General features: G+C 56.8%; 1 protein-coding gene across 4 annotated transcripts in view; it reads left to right on the forward strand.

The window, feature by feature from the left end:
- ADGRD1 (adhesion G protein-coupled receptor D1) overlaps nucleotides 1–15,867 on the forward strand; it is a 122,452-nt gene extending 106,585 nt beyond the window's left edge. For 3 of the 4 annotated variants that reach the window (XM_055322321.1, XM_055322323.1, XM_055322322.1), the window contains 5 exons: nucleotides 7,709–7,800; nucleotides 9,895–10,021; nucleotides 11,279–11,320; nucleotides 12,583–12,675; nucleotides 13,924–15,867. In XM_055322321.1, coding sequence (XP_055178296.1) covers nucleotides 7,709–7,800; nucleotides 9,895–10,021; nucleotides 11,279–11,320; nucleotides 12,583–12,675; nucleotides 13,924–14,019 — 450 coding nt within the window. In that variant the 3' untranslated portion in view covers nucleotides 14,020–15,867. The remainder of the gene's footprint in view (nucleotides 1–7,708; nucleotides 7,801–9,894; nucleotides 10,022–11,278; nucleotides 11,321–12,582; nucleotides 12,676–13,923) is intronic. The other variant, XR_008664064.1, reaches the window with a different exon arrangement.
- The last annotated feature ends 8,142 nt before the right edge of the window (nucleotides 15,868–24,009 follow it).

The following is a 24,009-nucleotide window of genomic DNA, read 5'->3' on the forward strand; positions in this document are numbered from 1 at the left end:
TCTGCCCTGGGAGTGGGTGCCACAGATGGTGCTCCCTGTTCTGCGGGGGAGCCTAGGGCAGGGAGTGCAGAACCACCAAATCCTGGGCCCGGGGGTAGGGGCAGCAACATTAGTCAGGGTGTCCTCCTCCCCTTTCCCTCCCCCACCCCAGGGACACAAACCAAATTAAAGCCCTTGTAAGTAGAAAAGGCTTCGTTCTGGGAAGTGCAGGGGGGTCAGGGACTCAGTGAAGTCAGCAGATATGTCTGGCTGGCTCCATGCCTCTTGTCTGGCTGCACCTGAGGCCGACTCTCCCTGTGGGGGTACAATGGAGTCCACACTCTACGTGTCCTTCAGGTGTGCAGTGTAGGGCAGGGACAAGGACGATTCCCAGTAGTCACAGCCAAAGTCCCAGGGCAGTTCTGATCTGCTACTGTTCCAGAGCCTGTTACTGGGGATGGAGGTAGATGATTGGCCAGGCCAAGATCACCTGACTGCCCAGGGGCCAGAGCCACGGGGTCCCCAGGAAGCCGTGGGGAGCTGTGGGATGCTCTTGCACCCTGGTGAATACCTGGGTGTGTATCTAGCATGAACCTGATCAGGGACCAGGTGTTTCTGCCATCGCATCTGGGCATCTCTCCCCAGAGGTTCAGGGCACTGATATCAGGAAGGGGTGGCCTGCAAAAGGGCCTCCCTACATCCTTCCTGCCCACCCAGTGCAAATCCATGGTGTATAATCTCCATAACCCCAGGTGGGACCTCAGAATACACACTCCACACACTGGGCCAGGACCCCAGATGCACTCTCTGTGTGCACCTCTGCCTCCAGACCCCAGGACAGGCTCTCCATGCGCACCCATCTCTGGACCCCAGGACAGGCCCTCCATGTGCACCCCTATCTTCAGACCCCGAGACAGGCTCTCCATGTGAACCCCTTCTGCTGGGACCCCAGGGCGTGTCCTCCATGCACCCTGGGGCAGTCACCCAGGCCATGGCACTGCCTCTGAGCTGCTGCCTTTGAAGGGTGTGGAGTCCCACCTTGGCTGGGGGCCACTGATGCTGATGGGTAAGGGAAGGGACATTCCCCAGATCCTGTCCCTTCAGTGTCCTCATTCATCACCCCCTGTCACCACCTGAAGACAGGTCACCACTGAGGACGGGCAGCAGGGACTTGGACTACTTCTCCCTGCACAGGTCGGGGTTTCATAAACTCCATACTCTTCCTTCTCTCACCCCTGTTCCTTTTGCCGGCTGTCATCTGAAAGCCCACCTGGCTTCATTCCAAGTTTGTTGGCACCACCAAAGCCTTTGGCCCTGGTGATTAATTAGAAGTGGATGTGAAGGAAGGTGCTTGAGGACTTGTTTATTCCTTCCTAATTAAAATTTTGTGCAGACAGTGCTGCATGTTGGTGGGGCAGTGCCTTCTTGGTAAAGGCTTTCCAGAGGGACAGTGTGGGAGGAGAGGGACAGCAGGTGGTGCCAGGCCCCACATACCAGCCCTGTTGTTCCATGGCATTGACTTGGCCCCTGTGCCCACCTCCTACCAGGTGACACATGCTTTGGGTGTCCACAGGGATAAACGGGTGATGGAGGTGACTTCCTTCCCACATGCAGTCCTGAGATCCTCCCAGGTCCTCTGTGGCCGCAGTGCCTGAGCGTCTGTGCTACAGGAGAGGCGTTGGAGGGCCAGGCTGTGGTTTGAGCTCTGAGCCTTGTGGGCCAGCAGTGGCCCTGGTGGAAGGGCTGGGTAACAGGGAGTTGGGGGCTGTGTGGACATTAGCCCATCGCCGTCCCAGTGTGATCTCCTTGCTGCCCTGGCTGTGCCCCAGGGGCTGGTCTGACAGACCTGGACCAGCCTCCTGCTCTCTGGCTTTGGGGAAGTTTGGCCTGTGAAGGTGTCAGCAGGAGATGAGAGGATGGGAGGGGAGTGAGGCCAGGTATTTCTCCTCAGGCTCCTCTGTGCAGGACCCTAGGTGGCAAAGGCTACTCCATCCTCTATGGCCACTCCCTGGTCACAGCCCCAGCCACCATGCTCCCCAGGTATCTCGGCAGGTGGAGGGGCACAGCAGTCTCTGCTGGTGTGGGTACTGACTCACACGTGCGTGTCCTGTCCCCATCCCCTCAGTCCCTCTGTGTCCTGGATGGGCAGCAGGTATTGCTGGGAGCATCTGTCCCAGGCAGCAGGCTGCAGTCCTCCCAGGGGTGGAGGGCCCTCCCAGGGGTGACTCACCACCCCACCCACCAGCCCAAAGGCCTCTCTGCACAGGAGAGGCTGTAGGGGCAGTGATACCAGAGGCCATTTGGTTGCCATCTCCCCAGAACCCTCTGTGGACGTGTCTAGGAGGGCCTTTCCCCCAGGGAACAAGAAGGTTCTCAGGGGGCATGCCCTGAATAGATAGGTGGGGGGGGGGTTTAGCCGGTGGGAAGATGCTGCTGAGACCCAACATGTAGGGGTGAAGACCCTACCTCAGGCTGGGGTCCTGGAAAGAAGAGAGGGGTAGGTTTGGGAGAAAAAGGTGGTGAGATGACCATCCTGGTGCTGGATGTGGGGTTGAAGGAGAGAAGGAAAGTTCAGTTTATCTCCCAGCTTGCAGATGGAGGGGTGGCTCTGCCCACAGAAACTACCCACAGCTTCATCGTGTTTAAATTTAAATTCAGGGCTAGCATCACATGCCTGGAGATCTTGTGTAAAGATCTAGGTGTTTCTGACTATGTCCGTGGTGAGACCAGAATAACCAGTAACACCACCACTTGCCCTGTTCTGGGGCAGGTGGTGAGACCTGTGGGCAGGCAGCATGGGTGCGACCAGCTCAGGGCCCCGTCACAGTGAGGTGAGGGGGCATGAGGTTCCCAAGGCCAGGCCACTGCCCTTTGGGGACGGACCTGGCACATAAGAGCTTCCTCGGGGGAGAGGAGCATTGTATGGGCTCCCCTTCAGAAAGGGCCTAGAGGTCAGGGAGGGGACAGGATGTGGCCCAGAAGGCCCCTCCACGGCCAGAAAAAGGGGCCCCGAGTCTGCCCAGTGTTCAGTGAATGGCTTTCAGCCACAGGAGGGAATGCAGTGACTGGGTCTGAACCGGCAAGTCCAGGGCCGTCTCCTGTCCCCGGGGCTGTGGGAGGCACGGCCACAGTCACTTTCTCACCGACCATTTAGGGGATCACAAGGGCTTGGGTCAGAGATCCCGGGCTCCCACCGCTCCCTGGGGTCTGGGTGGACAGTTCACCTGCTGCGCCCAAAGGTAGAAGCAGGCTCAGAACAGACCCCAGGCCCTTGGACGACCGAAGTCCTCTGGGCAGACCATGGACTTTGGGAGGGGGTGTGAAGGGACGTCACAGATGAGAGGGAAGACGGGAAGGGACAGAATGTGTGAGTCCACGTGCCTCGTGCTCTCTGTGTGACCTTCGGCCTCCTGATCCCGAGGCCCCGGGCGAGCACAGCCCCTGTCCTAGATGTTTTCGGGTGACCAGAGTGTTAACCTGACTTTGGGGACGCGCAGGCTGCCCTGCTTTGATCCTTGTCCAGCACCCACCAGGGTGTGGGGTCCTGCACAGGGTCCCGGCACCATGTGTCACCAGGCTCTCAGGAGCCCGTCCCCGTCCCTCAGAGGCTGTGAGCCCCTGGCCCGCCCAGCCCCACCTCTGGCTGTAACATCAACCCTGAAGGATAGCAGTCCTCAGACTTGTCACGTAATGGAATTCCTGGTTCCCACCTGAGCCCCATCTCTGGAGGTTTTTGGTTTGATAGGACCTGGGCCTTTGTAAGCTCCCAGTGCTCCCCTGGGACATAGGGGAGCCCTGGAGCCCTGGAGCCCAGGAGAGGGAGGCATGGCTGAAAGGGATTCAGTGGTTTCCGAGCCAAGTGCAGGGGTGCACTAACTATGGCCCAGTGTGGCCCACTGCCCACGTTCCTAAACAGTGTCTGGGCTCCCAGCCACAACCAGGTCCTTGCACATGTCTGTGGTGGTTTTCATGCTACAGCAGCCGACTTGACTTGTAACTGGGACCACGTGGCACAAAGCTGAACGTACTTTCAGAGGAAAGCACGCGGCCCGAGGCAGGGGCTGCAGCTGGGGTCCTGTGGACTCTGGCCGTACGCCAGCCTGGCCCGCGGGGCTCACCTCTGACCCCCACAAGGGACTCTTGGTTGTGTCTGGGGTTGTCCACGTTTTCCCAGACGCACCCTCATTTCCAAGTGAAGACCTGGGGTTTCAGAATCCCAGGTGTGGCTGGACCATGCCCGTGAAAGGTGCCTGTTTGTGTTGGGATTGGTGTTCCTGTGTGTTCTGGTGAGGCTGGTCCTGTGAGGCCTCGTGCTGGTGAGGAAGTGCAGAAGTGAGCAGCAGCCCGCCTGTCAGCATGTGAACTCTTCCCACCCCCCCACCCCCGTCGGGAAGGGAAGTGGCTGCCATTCCCTGGATGGCCGCCCCTGATGCCCGAGTGTGGATTGCCCGCGAGACCAGCAGGTACAGCTGTCGAGTCTGGACCCCTCCACTAGGGACCCTATGGTGACCCCAGGACTCTGCCTAAGTCCCCCAGGGGCTTGTTCTGTGCAGGCCCGACAGGGCAAGGGCCTCGGGTTCCCGGAAGAGAGAAACTCTGGAGTTTTGTAGCCTTCACCTTCTCCTCTCTGTAGAAGCATGTATGCAGCAGGGTTATGGTGCTGGCCACAGATGCCCAGATCCAGGGGTTCACAGGAACGGAGGCGCAGCTGTGCAGGCACCCCGCCGTGTTTCCTGCATTTTTACACGTAATGCTTTCCCCGTGAGTCGTGGCATGCCTCCCAGTGGCTTCTCCCAAGGTCAAGCAGCAGGACGTGCTGCAAACCCCAGAGCCCTGCCCAGCCCTTCCCCCTCCTATGGCCACATATCAAGAGCTTATCCTCTCCCCAACGTCTTTTCTGCTGGAATGTGGCCCTTGAATTATTCCTCTGGCATCTGTCAGCAGTAGCTTGCTGGCCGATGTCAGGCAGGGGTGCCCGGCTGATGAAACAGCCAGTGTTCGTGGAGCACGGGCCTCCCTCCTGGGCTTCTCCCACGGGCGCCAGGCTCCGGCCAGGATGGGTGGCCGGGGTGAGGGGACCGGCCCACTTCAGTTTTGGTTGTTCCTGAAACACTAGGGTTTTTTGGCTGGCAGCACAGCCTCTGCCTGAATGAGCTGTGGGGTCGGGGGGTCTGCCCGTGCGCCTCTTCTCCTGCTATCCAGGCAGGTGAGACTGTCCTCCCAAGGGGGGGAGCATACTCACCAGAGAGAAACACATGAGCCTGGTGGGGAGAGAGAGACAGAGGGATAAACCCCAGAGAAATCTTTGCAGAAACAGCATGTGATGCTGAAAGGTGGCCGTCAGAAATGCCAGCAGCTTCACCACATTTGCCATGCTCCCTGGCAGAGGCCAGGAGGTGACAGAGGGCTGGCAGCCCCAATTGCACCCCCACTTCTCCGCCGGGGGCAGCCCCATGGCCTCGTCTAGCAGCGGGGCCCGAGGTGAGGCCCTGGATCGTGTGGGTACTGGCTGACGGGGGAATAATGTGATTCTGGAATCCTAACACACATGCTTAGGGATTTGAAAGAAAAGCTTAAAGTACATGAACCTCTGCCCACCACCTCTCTTTCTCAGCCCCCCTGTCTGTACCGCCTCCAAAAGACACCCTTGCTGGTAATAGCTCCCATATCCTCAGGGCTTTAGGTCAGTAGAAGCGAATAGAAATGCAGACACACCCGTCCAGGGCCTTTACCACAGGATGGCTACCGGACTCTGGCTTTATCAGCGTGGGGAGAGTGGCCAGGGACACGGGCCCCTGCAAAGTGGGCAGGCCACGGTCACTCCCAAACCCACTGCCGGCTGTGGACAGTCACCTGATCTCCAGCCTTCTGTTGTTCCAAACAAAGCCTCAGCTTTGCCCAGAGCGTGAGGAACCTAGGATGTAAATCCCGGAGCGGAAGAGGCCAGGCCTGCCGGTGACAGGACCAAGATGAACCTCACCTTGAGATGCTCAGAAAGTCCTACAAGAATCATACGTGTAAAAACACAGACAGTTCAGAACTCTAGGCTTTACCAAAGGCATAAAGTAAAGAAGCATTTATTCGAGAAAACAGCCAAGTCCCACGGTGTAACACAGGCTCCCGGCGGCCCCGCCGTCCGATCGCTGGGAGCGGCAGGTGTGCTGCCGAGGTGAGTGCCCGCGGCTCTGGAGCTCAGCTGTGCGTAGCCTCCTGTGAGCGGCAGCAGGTGGACGCCGTTTCCACCCCTGAAGCAGCCCCGCACCTCTGGGCCCTGGCCCTGCCCCCTCTTTCTCAGCGTAGCTGAGTGTGGTTTTCTTGTGGTTGGCGGGGGAGTGGAGCGGTGGAAGGCGCTGTTGCTGGTGAACATTCACACCATTGACTTCTTTCACCCTCCATGGCGCTGGGGGACTCCTGTGAGGATCCTCCTGTGCGGGGGGAGAGGAGGGCCAGTGATGTGCATCTGATGCCAGGAGCCGAGCTGCCAGGGGTTGGAGTATCAGTGAAGACACGGAGCCAGGCTGCGTGTGCCGCAGCACAAGTTCTTTCCTGGTGGATTGCAGTAGTACAGGCTGGAGCTGAGCGGGGTGGGTGCCACCCCCCAACCCTGGGTCCTCTGTCCATGACCTGCACAGAGTGGCGGGGGACGGGTGTCCATGACTGGGGAGGAGGGTGGCTGAGAAGAGTGCTGTGGAAGAGCTCTGAGTTCTGCTGGGGGGTGTCTCTGCAAGCTGTAGCGTGAGGTGGTGTCAGCAGTGGAGCCTCAGGCAGACCTCAGGCTTGGGCCCCCACAAGGAGGCCTCAGATGCAGGTGCCTGGGCTGGGCCTGCAGACCTGCTCATGGGCATGGCTGCCAGGGTGGGAGCCCCAAATCCCTGCCTGCAGACCCATACAGCCGGCCTTGTCCTTGCCTGTGCTCAGGCCGGAAAGTGCACGTAGGGTTTTGGCCTGGAGCCGGACTCCCCAATGACTTTGTCATTGACCTCCTGACTCGTCCAGAGGGAAGAGAGGGTCCTGGTCACAGCTGCAGCAGCAGCAAATCCAGGCTCTCACCTCCTTCCCCTTGCTGCCTCCTGCCTTGCCAGGCTCAGGTCAGGGCCCCAGAGAGCTGCCCGCGGGACCGACAGGCTGTGCCGGAGCCTCTGCAGAGATCCCCCTCAACCCCGACACCCAGCCCCACTGACCCCCCCCCCCCCCCCCGCCGCGGCAGATTCCCAGCCAGCCAGAAGGCACCACTGGGCAGACGAGTCCCCGGTGCTGTGGCCTCTGTGGGTGAGACAGCCCCAGGCCAGGGTGGGCCGCGGAGTGACAGCCAGGTAGTATGCAGGGGTTTTTATGGATATAATTTCTTATCCTTTCAAATGATCTGTTCACACTGTGGGTGTTACTGCCGTTTCCCATCAGATGGGGAAGCAAATACACAAATGTGTGGTGGCCCACCCAGCGAGCAGAGCTGAAATGAGGTCTGAACCCAGGCCTTTCCTCGCTGTGCTCCTGGGGAGGGGGAGAAGGGCAGGTGCGCTCCCAGACAGTGCAGCTGCTGCATATGGCCAGGGCAGGTAAATGCTCAGGGACCCAGGTGGGTCGGGTTTCTGCAGAAACACCACCTGCTGGCTCAGAGCTCTGGGCGGGTGGGGGTGGGCGGATGGATGGACAGCTGCCTGGTGGGATCAGGGTCTCTGCAGGTACAGCCCCGGCCCTCACTCTGAATCCTGTCTCTTCCCTCATGCAGGTCAATGTCGGCATCCTTATTGCCGTGACCAGGGTCATTTCGCAGATCAGTGCTGACAACTACAAGATACATGGGGACCCCAGTGCCTTCAAGTAAGTTGGACTCTGGGCCTTCACTGGTGGTCCTGCCTGCAGAGCTGCTCAGTGTAGCAGGGGGTGGCTGCTGGGAACCCAGGCTCGTGTTCTTGCTTGGCTGTTGTCCACCTCCTCTGACCAGGACCGGCCCTTTACCAGCCTGGCTGACCCATGTGTAAAGCAGGGCTCTGCTCCATCCCTGGGGTGAGAGGCTACTTGTAGAGGCGAAGGAGGAAGATTCTAGATTCCACCCTTCCTTAGCCCCTGCCACTAGCCCCTCAGTGTCTTGTTCTCCTGTCGTAAAGGGCTGTCATGCACAGGAATCTCCTCAGGGAAGAACTCCCTGAGGTGCCCCAGGGCTGGTCCTCCTGGCGAGGGCTTCCACCCCCACCCTCCTGCCCCCGAGGGTCCCTGACCTCGTATCATGAGGGCTCCACTGACTGCAGGTGACAGAAGAGCCAACACAAACTAGCTGAAGAAAAGGGGGGACTGATGCACACAGGTAGTCCCAGAGTCCAGGAGGGAGTCCAGAATTGCTTAGGCCAGGGGGCCCGGCTCCTCCTGCGTCCTGCATCCCTGTGTGCCCTGTCGGCTTCATGCTCACATGGACCTGCCTCCTGGTGACACGGGAACACCCTCCCTCCCACCTGTTTAGACAGAGGTCCGAGCCTGGAGGCTGGGGGCTCGCATCGGGTCCCGGGCCTACCCCTGCACCAGTCACGCAGAAGGCAAGTGACCAGTTCACCAGCGCCTGAGTCCCACGGTCCATCCCGGCTCTGGGGTGCACTCAGCACCCCCAAACCACAGGGCCAAGAAGGGGGGAGGTGGGTCCTCACAGGGGGCCCGGAGGCTGTTGTGAACATTCAGGACAGGGACGCTCGTGGGCACGATGGCGGAGATGAGACCTTCCAGAATGGGGCGGGGGTGGGGGGACGTATGTGGGATGTGGGAAGCCCAGGCTGCAGCTGAGGGACGGGAATGCACGGGGGACCTTTGCCCAGGAGCTGGGTGGGGGCAGAGAAGGGGCCTGAGTTGTGAGGACAGACTGGGGCACTGGGGGCACTGGCCCCACTGGGCTGAGATTTGGTCATGGATGGTCATTTCCATGTTACAGAATTTAAAATACTTAAAATGGTAGCAACTTTTCGAGTTCCCAAGCCCTAACATAATTAAAGCCGCTTTAGTCACACTGTGTCTCTTCCGATCTGAGAGCAAGAGCAGTAAATCTGTCAGCAGCAAAAGGATAAGACAGTTACCCTGTAATCCATTCCAAACACTGTGCATGCCCAGGGCTCTGTCCATCACTCATTCACTTGCCCATTTATTTCTTCATTCAGGGGTCGCTTTCTGAGAGCGTGTTGGGCCCTGGTGCGTCGCTGCGCTCCGGGGTTACAGAGATGAAGCCCCAGTCCAGCCGTTGGGGACCTCTTGGTCTAGTGAGGGAGGCAGATGTGCAGCTGTTCACAGCTGTCTGCAGGCTCTCCTGTGAAGCCCAGGCACAGGATCCCCAGTGTACAAAGCCGAGCTGTGTCAGAAGTCAGGGTAGACTGTGCCACATGTCAGAAATGGCAATGACCTCATGGTCATTGCCTCATTCATTCAGCTAAGGTTCACTGGGAGCTGACTGGGTGTTGACTCTGCCCTGGGCTTGCAGAGAGACCACAGTAGGGACCATGTTCATGGAACCCACATTCTGAGAAGGGATCTTTGAGGCTGATTCTGGGCCTGCCTCCTACCCTTATGTGTCCACTGCACTGAAGCCTTGCTCTGCTGTCCTTCATGGGTGTCTGCGATCAGCATTTCGATCCACTAGTGCCGCTGGCTGGATCAGGGTGATGAGCTAAGGGTGCCCAGTGCGGGTGACGGCTGCTGGGTGCCCAGTGCCAGCTGCCAGAGGGCAGAAGCACGGCTGCTGCCTTGGCCCAGAGCTGGCTTGGCAGGGGCCGCGTTTCAGGTCCTGAGTGCTCAACTCCTTTCTCAAGGTTACCTGCAAGTGGAGCCCAGGTCTGGCCCCCTGCAGGACTGTGTCTGCTCTCATCCAGGGGCCTTGCAGAGGCCGATCCACCCGCACTTGCCTGGCCCCCAGAATGGCCATCTCCACTTCTCTTTCAGGTTGACAGCAAAAGCTGTGGCCGTGCTGCTGCCCATCCTGGGAACCTCGTGGGTCTTTGGTGTGCTTGCCGTCAACAGCCAGGCCTTGGCCTTCCAGTACGTGTTTGCTATACTCAACTCTTTACAGGTGAGAGTTTGTGGGACTGTCAGCTTTATGAACGGATGTGTATGGAGCAGGTTGCCACTGGGGCAGGAGGGAGATCCTCTCTTCTCTGTTCTTGCCACATATCTGTGAGCCCACAGCATGGGCATGCCTGGGGCCGATGGATCCCCGCACAGGGCCTGTAGCACCGTCCCCATGTCCACAGCAGGGCTGCCTCATCGTGCTGGCCAGTACCCCTGGGAGGCACGCCTAGGCCTAGATTAAAGGGAAGACAGTCAACACGCATGCAGTTCCAGAAAGGGAGCCCAGCGTAGGGAGATGGTGATAGTGTGCACCTCGGGTCTGGATTCATGTGTGTCTCCTGCATGGAGGGGTGGGGAAGTCAGCAGCCCGGAAACCAGAGACTTGGGGTGCTCAGAGCCTGTGTCCCTAGACCCACAACCCCCAGAAGAAAGGTGGAAGTGAGCACCTACCACCACCCCCAGTCCACACAGCTGAGTCTAAGGCTGAATCCTGGAGAGCGCAAGCACGGCCCACCCAGCCCTCAGCGTGCGTGGTCCTTGCTGCATCTGCATCTTTCTGACTAGGGACTGCGTCTTACGGAAGTGTGTTGGGCTTGTAATTTGTTAACAAGCTCCATGCATTGTCTCCCTCTGGCTGTTTATAAAAAAATCTGATCAGTTGTCCTGGCTGCAGCCCTGCACACCCTGGGTCCTGGGGCACCTCAGTTATCCTCCTGTGTCCTAGTTTCTCCTCCATAAAATGCGAACAATAACAGGACCACTTCAGGGGCTGCTTCAGCCCTAAATGAGACAGCCCATGTGAGGTGTTGCCTGGTGCTGGACACGCTGCAGCTGTCTCCAATTTTGGGGAGACATTCTCATACCCATGTCATTGTTGTCATCGTGCTGTCTGAGACGAAGACATCGGGGCTCAGTTTAGTTGATTGTCTAATGTCCTCACCTTTGTTCATTCCCAGCATTTTATCATTATCTGGTCTGTCCCGCCTGGGAATCCACCTTTCTTTATACCTTTCCCCAAACAGCAGAGCAGTCACAGTGGTGCCTGCTTCTAAGCTAGCTTTCAGGGTGGGATCCAGGACGCCCCTCCATCCTCAGAGGCTCCAGACCACAGGATTGGCACACAGCTCACTCACAGGCTCCCCAGCAGTGAGCCACACCGGTGCCACTCCCAGAACCCATGTAGCCTTGGGAAGAAGCCCCTGAAAGTGCTGTGACAAAATGCGAGGGCCCTAATCCTGTGTTCTCCCTTCTTCCCCAGGGGTTTTTCATCTTCCTTTTCCATTGTTTTCTGAATTCAGAGGTATGTTTGTTCTATTTCTTGAAAACATGAAGATGGTTTTTCATTTCTGGAAGGGTATAGAGAGCAGAAACAGTCTTGCCCCATTAGGCTGGTGTCTGGGAACATGATCCTGGATAGGCTTTGGTAGTGGTGACTAGTTGTGTGCAGTGGGGCTGCTTTCTGTCAGCCCTTCTCCTGCGTCCTGGTTGCTCAGCAACATCCAGGCATCCTCCCCCTCCCCCGCCCCCAGCATCACACAGGCCCTGCTGGCTCTGTGGAGGACAGGGGAGTTGGAGACAGTGCGGGGGCGGGGGGCCGCTGAACTGCAGAATCTACACCTGCTTGCTTGCTGTCTGGCACATCAGGGAGAGTAAGATGTAGATGTCCTCTCAACAGTCCCAAAGGCATGAGGAAGCTGGCTGGGGTGTAAGAAGGAGGTCTCCTGACTGTAGGGTTTAGGGGGGACTGTGTCACATGTCCTTCACGGGCATTGGGGCAGTGGAAGTGGGCTCATTCTCAAGTGCAGTCTGGGTGTTGCACCTGCTGTGCACATGGCCATGGGGAGGGTAGAGGCTGCTCCAGATCCTGTTTCTCAAGACCCATACTAATGCTTACATTGTGGGCTTGATGTATGAGACCCCACCAGGCTCAGTCATGGGAGGTACCTCTGCAGTGGCGAGTGGGAACAGGCAGAGAGGTACCACCCCATCTGTGCTGTTTCTCTAGAGGGTCTGTTGGTACAGGGATGTAGGTCAGGCAGGGAGGGAAGGGATGCTGGGGAGACAGGGTGAGTCACTGAGGATGATGAAGACCAGGGATGGAGGGGGTCACATGATTGCCAAGCCAGGGAGAAGCCCCCAGGCCCAAAACTATGGTCTGTGAGGTAGGAAGGAGACGTGGCCTTGAGCTGTGCATGGCCCCGTGTTTGCACTAGTTGACTTTCGTCTCCATTGTTTCTGTGGCTGGTCGGTCCAGTTCCCTCCCCCACTCCTTGTTGAGCATGTCTGGCACCCTGTCCAGAACTGTGATGAGGCCAGCAGGGACCACACCAGATCCAGCTTTCTCCCTGTGCAGGCCCTGATACAGGGGTGGGACGAAGTCTGCACCTGCCGAATGCGGCAGAGTCTGGATAGGATGCTTCCAAATCCTGCCCGTGCCCCGTGGTTGGTATTCTGGGACTTTATTTCAACACGAAACCTAGAGACCTTTGAGAATGACCTCTTATTGGTGCTCTTTCCACCACTGAAATTTCTTCTAACGAGTCCTCTGTTCTGCCTTCAAAGGTGAGGGCTGCCTTCAAACATAAAACCAAGGTATGGACCCTCACGAGTAGCTCTTCCCGCAACACTAACGTGAAGCCCTTCAGCTCCGACATTGTGAGTACCAGGCAGTGTCTTGTCTGCGTCCCCTCTTCTTGCTTTGACCCTGACCCTTACAGACCCATAGACTCCTATCTTCTATCCTTGTTACCTGGAAAGCCGGAGTGGCTTCCAGCTTTGCTGAGGTGCACTAGGCCTCTGCCCTCCTAGGCTTTCGAAACCCAGAGCTTCCAGTGGGCCTCTCCTTCCTTCCCTGAGCCTGTCCTGGGTAGGACCATGTCGTACGGGGGATTGCCCAGGTCGGGGTTGTGGAGGTGTGGCTTGGGTGCCCGTGGCTCCTGCTCAGCCTTTTCATACCTGACATGGCCTGCAGGCTGCGTGTGCTGCTCTGGGGTGACATTATGCCCTTTGGCCCTGTAAACAGCAGGGTCCTCTGTCCTGGTGGTATCACACCACCTTTTGCCCATTTCCCAGGGTCATGTTCCCAGGTCCATGTTGATTTAGGAGGATGGAAGCATCAGTTGACCAGGAGGCAGACACTGGGCATGCTGCTGGTGCCTGGGGAGGCTGAGAGTCACCAGGACAGCCCAACCTTCAGGAAGCTTATCCCTGAGAGGAGTCTCTTATCCCCTGAGAACTGGACTCTTGGTACTCAGGGATCTCAACAAGCCTGTCTTCTCAACACCAGGCTTGACTCACCTTCCCCCTGTGGGAAATGCAGAGGCAGGCAGGGCCCCCAGTTGCCTGGGGCAGATGATGGTGTTTCCATAACACCGCTGCCTGCTACCTGAGCCCAGGGCCTGGCTCTGGGGTGCTGTCCTCAGGAAGAACTCCCCAGGCAGCGTGCAGTACTGGTGCCCCCCATGTGGTGTGGTGCTGCTGCCACCATCCACACCGTTCAGTTTGTTCACGCACGTGTGGTTCTCCCACCTCCTGCTGGCGGGTACACGGCGGGAACAAGTCTGGTTGGCTTCGTTCGTTCCTGTGACCCCAGAGCCTACATTAGCAGTGGGGTGTGGTTGGTAAACACAGAGTGAGTGCAGGCACAGATGGGGACGGGTGCGAACGAATGCACTTGTGCCACAACAGGTGTGCACAGCAGCCCCTGGAAGCCATGAGAAGTCGGTGCAGAAGGTAGAGGGCTCCATGCCCCCTGCAGTTCCTTGGGGAGCAGGGGGGTCCTGATGGCCAGCGGGGGTGGGGGGAGCCCCTGCAGCTCTCTGGCCCAGCACTTCTGTACTCACTGGGATCTGGTGTCCCATCTGGGGATAGTGTCTTCCCAGCTCACTCCTTTGTGGTTTACAGATAAACGGGACCCGGCCAGGCACAGTGTCCACCAAGCTCAGCCCCTGGGACAGGGGCAGCCATTCTGCCCACCGCATGGACCTGTCTACCGTGTGAGCCGGGAGGTCTCTGATGGGCCATTTTGCTGCTCAGAACACACCCCTCAAACTGACCACAAGATACACTCTGCCTTCACCATGGGACCCTCTGCTCGCTGCTGTCTGGACATGGTGTCCTGGCCCCCATGATGGTCACCCTCGCCTCTGACGCTCCCAGTGTGATGGAGCCCCCTGCTGGGCCCAAAGCCTGATACAAGGTAGTGGGTGGCCCTCCCGGTTCTGATCCTCCTGTGGCCAAGTGACTGTGCCCCGGGCACGCCCGCCCCTGTGGGCACACAGGACCCTGGGCTGCGGCACCAGCAGGGCAAGTGAGCCTGGGTGCCGTGATGGGGCCTTAGGACCAAGGGGCGAGGTCCTGAGGGCATGAAGGCCCCCAGGCACCCCCAGAGGGTCAGGCAGAGGCAGACAGGGGCATGTGAGGAGCATGAGGAATGTCCTCAACCTGCTGAATCAGCCACAACCAGCTCTGAGAGGCCAGCGCCCACTGAAGAGGGGCCCTGGCAGGCTGGTGCCCTGCAGGCCACTCTGGCGTTCTGGCCTCTGCTGTGTGGAGTCTTTGGGCTGGGGGCTCTGGCCGCAGGGGAATGCCTCTTCTGGGTGAAGAGCCAGGTGGGGCCACTGGGGAGAGCTTCTCAGCCCTCCCTCCGCTCTCCCCACACTCCAGGCCCTGCTGTGAGCTCCTGAGCTTTCTCTCATGCCCTGGCCTCCAGAGTTGGCTGCTGCCCTGCCACTGGGCTTCCACAGCCTCGCTTCCCAGAGCTGCTTCTTGGTCACCTATAGACACCTGCTGTGTTTCTGATGGGTAGATGCCAGTGGTATGTGTGCCATGTGGCCGCAGGGGCCTGGGAACGGATCGCCACTGGTTTGTGGACTGAGACTCGGCCCTGTAGGAAATGGAGTGACTGTTACCACTGCGTGTGTGGGCAGGGTCCTTGGGACACCGGAGCCTGTGACCCTAGATGCGACCCCCCAATGCCACTGAATATCTGTGAAAGCTCAGAACAGGGCATCCATCCATCGGTGTATGAGCCATGTAGGTCAGACGTTCAGACCCGGAGCCGATACTGGAAAACCTTCCTATAAACTGTGACCGTGGTGGTACCAAGCCCTGCCCACCCCACATACCTGCCGGAACTTGGGGGCCTTCCAAACAGTGCACCCCGATCACGATGGGTGCCACAGTCAGGCATAGGCGTGTCCTGCGTGGGGGAGGTCGACCCAGAGCCCCATGTGGATCAGGTGGATCTTTGTTCTATCCCGTGAGGCCCGGCGTGCAGCTGACTCAACAGGGGAGACAGGGCAGGCACCTTGTGGCCCCCGGGGCGGGCTGGGGGCTAGAGCGCTGCCGAGACCCCTCGTAGTGAAGAGCCCAGGTGTGCCCAGCCCCTGCCCAGGCTTCTCGGGATTCCAGAGACCAGATCACTTGGATCCTTGTGGCGCCCGGGAGCACTTAGAAGTGAGAACACTGTATTCCTGAGATCTACACTTGCACCTTTGTCTCTTTCATTTCTGGCGAAGCAAATCAAGTAAGGAAGTGTCTTGACTTTAGGTGGAATTCTTTGTTTTTCACTCTGCATGTTCGTGCTACATAGCTAATATATCAAGAGAAATAAGGAATAACTTTTTATTTCTAATGAAGGAAAGCAGTGCACTTTATTTATAAGATGAAGATTTTGGCTTCTGCAGTGCTTTATTATCTACATGCAATTTGGCCAAAGATAAGAAATTGGAAAGAATCATGTGTTTAGAGTAGTTCACAGCACAGTAAAGATGATGAATGCCACTAAGCAGTGAAAAATATGCTGTGATTTTGTATGAAATAAACTCTCAATGTCCTTAAGATAAACTGTGGCCCCGAAGTCTGTTGCTTATGGGACATGCACGGGACTAAGTCTCATGACGAAAACCTGTACAGAAACACACATGGAATAGAAGGGAAGGGAGAAGAAATGTGTGGGAAATAGCGGAAAGGGAGACAGAACCTAAAGACTCCTAACTCTGGGAAAGGAACTAGGGGTGGTGGGAGGGGAGGAGGGCGGGGGGTGGGGGTGAATGGGTGACGGGCACGGAGGGGGACACTTGACGGGATGAGCAATGGGTGTTATTCTGTATGTTGGTAAGTTGAACACCAATAAAAATTAATTTATTAAAAAAAAAAAAAAGAAACACACATGGAGGAAATCCTGCCCTGGGACTCACTTGGCAGACATTTATTCAGCGCCTACTGTGTACTCAGCACATCCGCTCTGGGATATCGTGGTGGATGATGTCTTGGCTCTTGGGAGCCTCCCTCCTCAGGGCAGGGCAACGGGGGGTGAGCACCAGCCCTTGGGCTCAGGGAAGGAGGACAAGGAGGGGGTCTGTGCAGCCTTGTGTCCCCTGCATAGATGTGTGGTGTGGGGGGGCCTCAGCACCAGCCACCCGGTCTGCTTTGGCATCCCTGCAAACAGGCAGGCACACTTTCCTCGTCCAATATCATATGCCCTGTGCAGCCACCTGCTTTTAGGCTCCTCATGCTCTTCTTGATGACTTTCCATATTGCTACGTATTATTCGTAATTATGTTTGTAGTGGGTATGCAATGAAACATCCAATTACGTGTGATATTTTACCAAATCTGTGAATTATTTTACAAGATGTTTTCCATGCTTTTGTGTTAGGTACAGCCTGTATGTATTTTATTTGTATGCATATCATGTTACTGCTTTGATAGATTTTTCTCTACACATATGAGGTGGGGGATCCATAGATATTGACGTCTCTGATGTCATTCTGCTTATGTCTTCTTTTCTCATACCGATGGTTTTCCAGTTGAAAATTCAAATTGGGTTTCTGCATCAAAAAGGAAATAATTACATGGCTCTTGAAAAATTTTGCCCAATTGCTTACCAAAGCAGTTGTGGGGTAGCCACATGGGTGGCTCAGCGGTTTAATGTCTGCCTTTGGCTCAGGTCACGATCCCGGGGTCCTGGGATCGAGTCCCACATCGGGCTCCCTGCATGGAGCCTGCTTCTCTCTCTGCCTGTGTCTCTGCCTCTCTCTCTCTCTGTGTCTCATGAATAAATAAATAAAATCTTTACCAAAAAAAAAAAAACAGTTGTGGGGGGCCAGTGCTCAGTGCCAGTGAGAAATTACTGATATGTTCATCTTTCTAGTATTTTACCAGCAAAGAGTGTTTGCTGTCAGTATTTCTGTTGCCGACTTAGTATGTGCGACCTGTTCTCATCTCTCTCTTTGATCCCTGCAGGGACTAAGTGGATCTTCCTCTGCCTTTATTTTTTTTGTTTTTCTCTCAGAAGGGGGCTGGCCATTCTGAACACCTTGTCCTTACAGGGTGCACTCACCTGCTGTGCCCTGAGTTTCCCCCAGTCCCATCGTCCTGTGGATGGTGTGGAGTGCGTGCGTGTGTGTGTGTGTGTGTGTGTGCACATCCCCAAGCCACAGCAGGATGACCGTAGTTCCAGGCCTTCTGCTCTCAGACTGACCATGGACCAGTGCTGACCCCTGTGGAAGCGCCTGGGCACTTCTCTGGGCATCTGGTGTATCTGGGGTGCGGCTCCTGTTCATTCCTCCTGCCCTGTTGCAGAGGTAGCTATAGGAGGCCGGGGTGCAGCGTGGGCAGAGGGCCACCCCAGGTGGAGCCCCCCTCCTCCCACAGTGGCTGGCCCCCACTCACCTTGCTGATCCTGCTGACAGCCTGCACGCCTTGGAGTCCACATGCGGGTCCTTAGCCTGTTGGGCACACTTAGGCCTTTACAGGATTTCCTCCCATGTGCAGGGAGTTTGGCTGTGAGGGTGGGGGGTGGGGGGTAGGCGTACTCTGTTCACACCATGGGCCCAATCCCTACCTTTAGATAAAATATCATTTCCTGTGTTTTTATTGGGGGAGAATTGACAGACGGCATCACACTAGTTTCAGGTGGACAATGTCACAATTTGATGGTCATGTGCGTTGTGAGATGGTCCCCACCATGAGCCCATCTGCCACCACACACGGCTGCGGATGAGGGACACGGCATCAAACAGTGGCCACCACGCATTCTGTTCCATCCGGGGCTTCCTTGCTTTATGCCTGGATGTTTCCACCTCTGGATGCCCATTCCCCATTGCCCTGCCGCCCCTGCCTCTGGCAGCCTCCAGCCTACTCTGCTTCCATGAGTCTGGCCTTCTTCTATCTCATTTAAGTGAGATCGTGCAGTGCTTATCTTTCACTGCCTCACTTACTTCCCTCACATGACACCTTCCTGGTCCATCCATGCTGTCCCAGCAGCCAGAGCTCACCGTGTGTACGTTTTCCTTCTTTGTTCCCCCGTTGATGTGGATTTCGTGTCCCACAACCTCACTGTAGGATTTGGTGCCTTTTCTTCTCCTGCTTGACCCTCCAGCCACGGCCCCGGGCCCCAGGCTGGACAGGAGGGTGGGGACGGGCTCCCTGTCTCACTCCTGATGTGGGAACCAGTGTTTCCACCCATTCACTCTTGAGTGTATTACCTGTGGGCTCATCACATTGTGGACTTTACTATGTCAAGAGTTTTTTGAATCATATTGATACTGACTTTTGTGAAATGCTACTACTGCACCTACCCAGATGGTGGTCTGTTCCCCTTCTTTCACTCTGCTGCTGTGGCGTGGCACGTGGTCTGTGTGGGTCGTAGCATCCAGGGAGGAATCACAGCTGATCGTAAGGGATGGCTGTTTTCACAAGTCAGTTCGCTAGTGTTTCTTTGAGGATTTCATCAGGGATAGTGGCCTGCAGTTTCCTTTCTCTAGTTCCCTTTTCTGGCTTCCGTATCAGAATAATGTGGGCCTCATAAAATACGTTCGGGAGTGTTGCCTCCTTTTCAGTCGGTTGGAAGGGCTTGAGAAGGATTGGTGTTGATTTTTTATGTGTTCATACCCCCTCCCTCGATCCTGCCAAGCCCGCCAGGTGCCGATAGCCTCCCATCCGCTGGCGCACACATGCCAACAGCCACCCTTCCACAGCCGTTCTGCTGCTCTGGGGAGTGCACACAGGGAGCCCGCCAGGGTGCTGCGTGCTGGGGGTTCCTGTGGGCCAGTTTGGGGATTGTGGCGCAGCTTCCTGATGGAGTCTGCAGTGTGCTTGGTAGCATCTGTGTCCTCTAGATGTGCTCCGAGAGCCCCGGCTGTGTCCTCCCAGCTGTGGCCTGTCCCCCAGTGCGGTGAGGATGAGGAGTGGGTGTCTGGCAGCGTCCACGCAGCTGAGGAAGTGGGGCAGCTCACTCACACGTTCTCCCTTCACCCCTGGGAGGAATCGCGGGCCAGGAGGTGACTTGGTAGCAGGCTGTGTGTGGGGGCCGGGGTGCCCGGGTGATGTGAGGCTGAGCACAGAGTGCGAGCTCCAGCTGCATGCCGCAGCCTCCCTGCTGGACTCCCCGACCTGCACGAGGGCTGCCAGCTGTGCCGACTGGCTGCATTGGTGTCCCTTACACAGAAAGTGGTAGAAAACTCTTTGTCTGCAAAATAAAATGCAACATCTGAGGTTCTGGCTCCAGGATCTGCATGCCGTCCACGGATCTGTGGGTCTCTCCTTTCCTTCCGACCCTGCACCATCTGTTGTAGCTGCGTTAAGTCCTGAGACAGGGAAGCAGGAATCCCCAAAGGAGGTTTTTCTTCCTCGTGTTGTGTTGGCTCTTCCAGATACTTTGCCTCTCCATAAAGGTTTCAGAGCCACTTTGTCAGTATCTACAAATCACTTGTTGGGACACTGATTGGGATTGTGATGAATCTGTAGATCATTCTGAACAATTGATTTCCTCACGATATTGAATCTTTCAACACTTGATTATGGAGTATCTCTCCATTTATTTACATCCTGAAATCTGCTATAATTGCATCTTTAAATGTTTGGTAGAATTCGGACAGATTGACTTCCAGATTCCAATATATATTTTAACTGATTCTTAATGTTTGAAGCACATGGATTCTCTCCTCTGTTGCCTGTAGCCTGCCGATGAAGCATCACAGGCATTCTTTTTTTTTGTTTGTTTGTTTTTTTTAATTAGGAGCACCTGAGTGGCTCAGTCAGTTGTGCCTCAGTTTTTTTTTTTTTAAGATTTTATTTTTTTATTCATGAGAGGCACAGAGAGAGGCAGAGACACAGGCAGAGGGAGAAGCTGGCTCCCTGCAGGGAGCCTGATGCAGAATGTGATCCTGGTGCCCTGGCATCACACCCTGAGCCAATGGCAGATGCCAACTGCTGAGCCACCCAGGCATCCCCACAGGCATTCTTCATTTCTCTCAAAGGGTTTTGACTTCCAGCAGTTGGTGTTGTGTCCTTTGAGTTTCTGTTCTCTCTGCTTTCATTCCCCATCTGTTCTCATGTGTCGCCTACTTCTCTTACAGCTCCTAACATATGGATGATTTCAACCTCTGCACAGTGTGTGAGTCTGGTTCTGGTGCTTTCTTCCTCCTTGACCGTGGGAAGCCTCACAGTGCTGCTGTTGCTAGCCGCTGACTGAGGCTCAATTGGGTACTAGGGACCGAGGTAGGAAGAGGTCAGGGTCAGGGTTCGCACTTATCTGGCCTGAGCTGGGCTGTGTTTGTTGTTCACCTGGGGCTGCGGGTGCCCGAGGCTCCTCATTCCTGTATGGTCCATGTTCTTGCCCTTGCCCCTGAGTGTGGGCTTTCCATGTGTGCTCCTCAGAGAGACTGCAGCTTTGCAGCACTGTCAGCTGGAGCCACGGGTACCCTCTGGACCTCATGCCATGGTGGTGACAACATGGGGCAGGGGGACTGCTGTGATCTTATGATAAATCTTCATCTTTTACTGGGTCTGTGTCTAGGGTGGTGACCCTCAGGAACGTTTCTCCAGTGAGCAGACTTTTCTCCCCATTCTGAGGACAGAGGAAGACCAGGGGACCTGGAAGGGATGACCTCCCCCCCATGTGGGATCAAGCTCTGATACCATGCTTGTCCTGCAGAGATATTGCAGAGATATTGCTGATAACGTGGCAGGCATCCAGCATGGCTCCTGGCATCCAGCACGGTGCGCTTCAGCTGCAGGCAGAATGACCTCCTCCTTGCCTCCCTGCAGACTCTAGGGACTGAGGCTAGGGAGCAGCATGCAGGCTCTTGATGGCGGCCCCGGGGATCTGGTCCTCCCTCCTTGGGATTTTGGTGTCACATTAACTCCCTTGAATGTGGACTTAACTCTAGGAAGCAGGTGGAAGTGGGGGTGCATGCTCCCCGAATGACTTGAGTTTACGAGGTCACCCTGGCAGAATGGAATCTTACCTTCCAACAATGGTCAGTTTCTCCGTGTCCATGTATGGGTGACTCCTGGGTCCCTGACCCTTCAGTTGGAAGTTTTATTCTGTAGGATGAGTAACAGCAGAGGTGAGTCTAACTTGGTTCTGCTCACAGCAGCACGGAGCCTGGGTCTTCACCAATACCCACCCCACTTCTTCCCTCCTGGGATAACCTTGAGTTTTCTGGATGTGTCTCCCCCATGTGACTCAGGGAAGGGTGACCCAAGCCCCAGCTCAGGGCAGATCCTCACACCCTATAATGGGCTTGTGGTCCCATTCTGCTTTCCACAGGCTGGTTCACACAAAGGCATGGGAGGCACCTCAGCAAGTGTCGTTTGAGTGGACGTGGGCATCTGTATGGGAGGCCTTAGAACCATGGTGTGACCTTGGGGAGCTGGCCAGGCCATGGCTGACCCCTGTGATGGCCATGGAGCCATGGAGATTACAGGGTCCCTGAATGCATATGGAGTGGCTTCTGGAGCCGAGACTAGGAGAGAAGTTTCCTCTTTCCTTGGGCCAGAGGACTTTTCTGCTATTCATAGCAGGGCCCCTGGCATCCTTGAATGGCGGGAGGAACAGGGGCCTGCTGTCCCTTGTTTGGGACTGGGGGTGGAGGGGCTGTGAGGGCCAGTCCCGGCGGGCCGCCACCTGCTGCCTTCCTGTCTCCCCGGCTCATGGGGACTATCCCTCCCCACCGGCATCCTTTCAGGACAGTTAATCAAGAAGATTAAGGGGCCTAATGGAGTCTGTCCAGATAAATGAGAGAGCGCCTGACCCTGCATGCTGCGTGGCCTGCTCACATAATTGGATATTCTGCAGCCTCCTCTGCCTCTATGAGGTTAACAAGCCGTGTTTGTCACATTGTCCCTCTGTTCTCCTGGTTTTACGGATCTCCCGGGTCTTGGAGACTGCGCCTCAGTGGCCCACCTGTCTTCTCTCCCTGCTGAGTCCTCTCCATGGGCCCTGGGTGGCCTCTCCGCCTGTGGGGGCGGGGAGCACGGGGCCCCCAGAAGGTCCCTGCCTGGCCCTGCCGGGAGGACGACCAAGCCCTCCCAGCGCTCCTCCCGGATGCAGGCCGCGGCTGCCGAGGCTTCGCGTGAGGCTGCTCCCCAAGCTCGGGGGTGGCTGCAGAAGGTCGGGGGGGCAGGGGCACACTGGACGGCGGCCTGCCTGTCCCGGGCAGCTGGAATGTGGATGTGGGCACTGGAGCTCACGCAGCCCCCTGAACACGAGGAGGCATCGATATGGAGACATTCCTAGAGGCGGGACGGAGCAGCGTCCTTCCCTCACGCCCGTGAACTGCCAAGCCAGCCTGGACTACACTTCTCCACGCTCGGCTTGGGTGAGAGACAAGTCGCTTGCATCCTGTCTGGCTCCCCTGTGTGGACTGTGGGGCCCGAGGCTCTCAGTCAATTGTCTCCCTGGTCCCTGCAGCCGGGCCCGGGCGCATCCCGCCCCTCCGGGCCGCGCGGACTGCAGAAGGCGGCTGCCCTGCGCTGTGGCTCAGAGGGCAGCGTGGGCTGGGGCTGGCGCCACGGCGGACGCCGACTCCTCGGCCCGGGCTGGGGCCGGGGATCCTGCATCCGCAACAGGCTCCCGGGGCCCGTCGGGCTGCAGGTCCCCGACCACACCGGGGGCAGCAGGGGTCCTGGCCCGGGCCTTCTCACCTCCTGCCCACCTGCTGCCTGCAGGAGCAGCCCCTGGAGCCCAGCAACCAGCAGGGAGGCTTTGAATGTGGACGGCCCGGCCCCCGGGGTGCGAGGGCTCAGCACCGATCGTTACTCTTCTGGAGGCCGTTACTCTTCTGCCTCGAGTGACAGAGCCTTACAGCTTCCCTCCCCCGGCTGCTCCCGCTGGCTTCATGCCATGGCACAGACTTACACCCGTGGACAGGGTGTGGGGCGTCAGCAGGTGAGGCCTGCAAGCAGCCCAGGAAGGGCCAGTGGATGGTGAAGAGGCGGCAGGTGGGTGTCCAGGCTGCGGGGTTAGGGTGGGCTTCACTTGTGTTTTCTGATGCTTGGCTAGAGATGGGGAGGCTGTGGGCGGGGGCTGATGAACCACACTCACGTCTCAGGATGCTGCACTCTCCATGACATCGGGTCTGACTGAGACCAGGGCCATCACCCTCTCACTTCCCGCTGGCCTCTCTGGACCCCCAGTCCTCAGGGGCCTCTCCTTGGCATCCCACTTCCTGGGATCCCCCGTCCCTGGGGCTCATCCTCGGATGCCTCTATCCGACACTTCCCACCCTGTGAGACGTTTCTGTCACTTGCTGAGCAGAACATTCCCACTCGTGGTGTTTTGAAAGAAGGAATCAAATTTTACCTTAATGCCAAAAGCATGATCTATTATTATTGGTCTAAAACAATTTTTAAGGGAGATGCTTGAGCAATCTCCCAACCGCCTGTGAACATCAAACTCCTACTGGAGGTATTTCTTTAAATCCACTTCCAATCTCATCAGTTTTTCCTTTTACCCTTCATCGTGTAAAAAGAGTTTTCCGGAGGTATTTAAACTTGAAATTTTCCCATGGTACTAAAATAATTCTTTTCTTACAAGATACTGTAAAAGGAAAAACAATCACCCATCATCACATTCTCCAGAGGGAACCACTGGGGGCACTTGGTATGGGTGCACCTGTCCATGTGAACACGAGACCTCTAAACGTGTGCCTGGACATAAGGCAGACGCTTCACCTACTGAGCCAGCCAGGCACCCTGA

Source organism: Nyctereutes procyonoides, unplaced genomic scaffold, assembly GCF_905146905.1.
Source record: "Nyctereutes procyonoides isolate TBG_1078 unplaced genomic scaffold, NYPRO_anot_genome, whole genome shotgun sequence".
Lineage (NCBI taxonomy): Eukaryota > Metazoa > Chordata > Mammalia > Carnivora > Canidae > Nyctereutes > Nyctereutes procyonoides.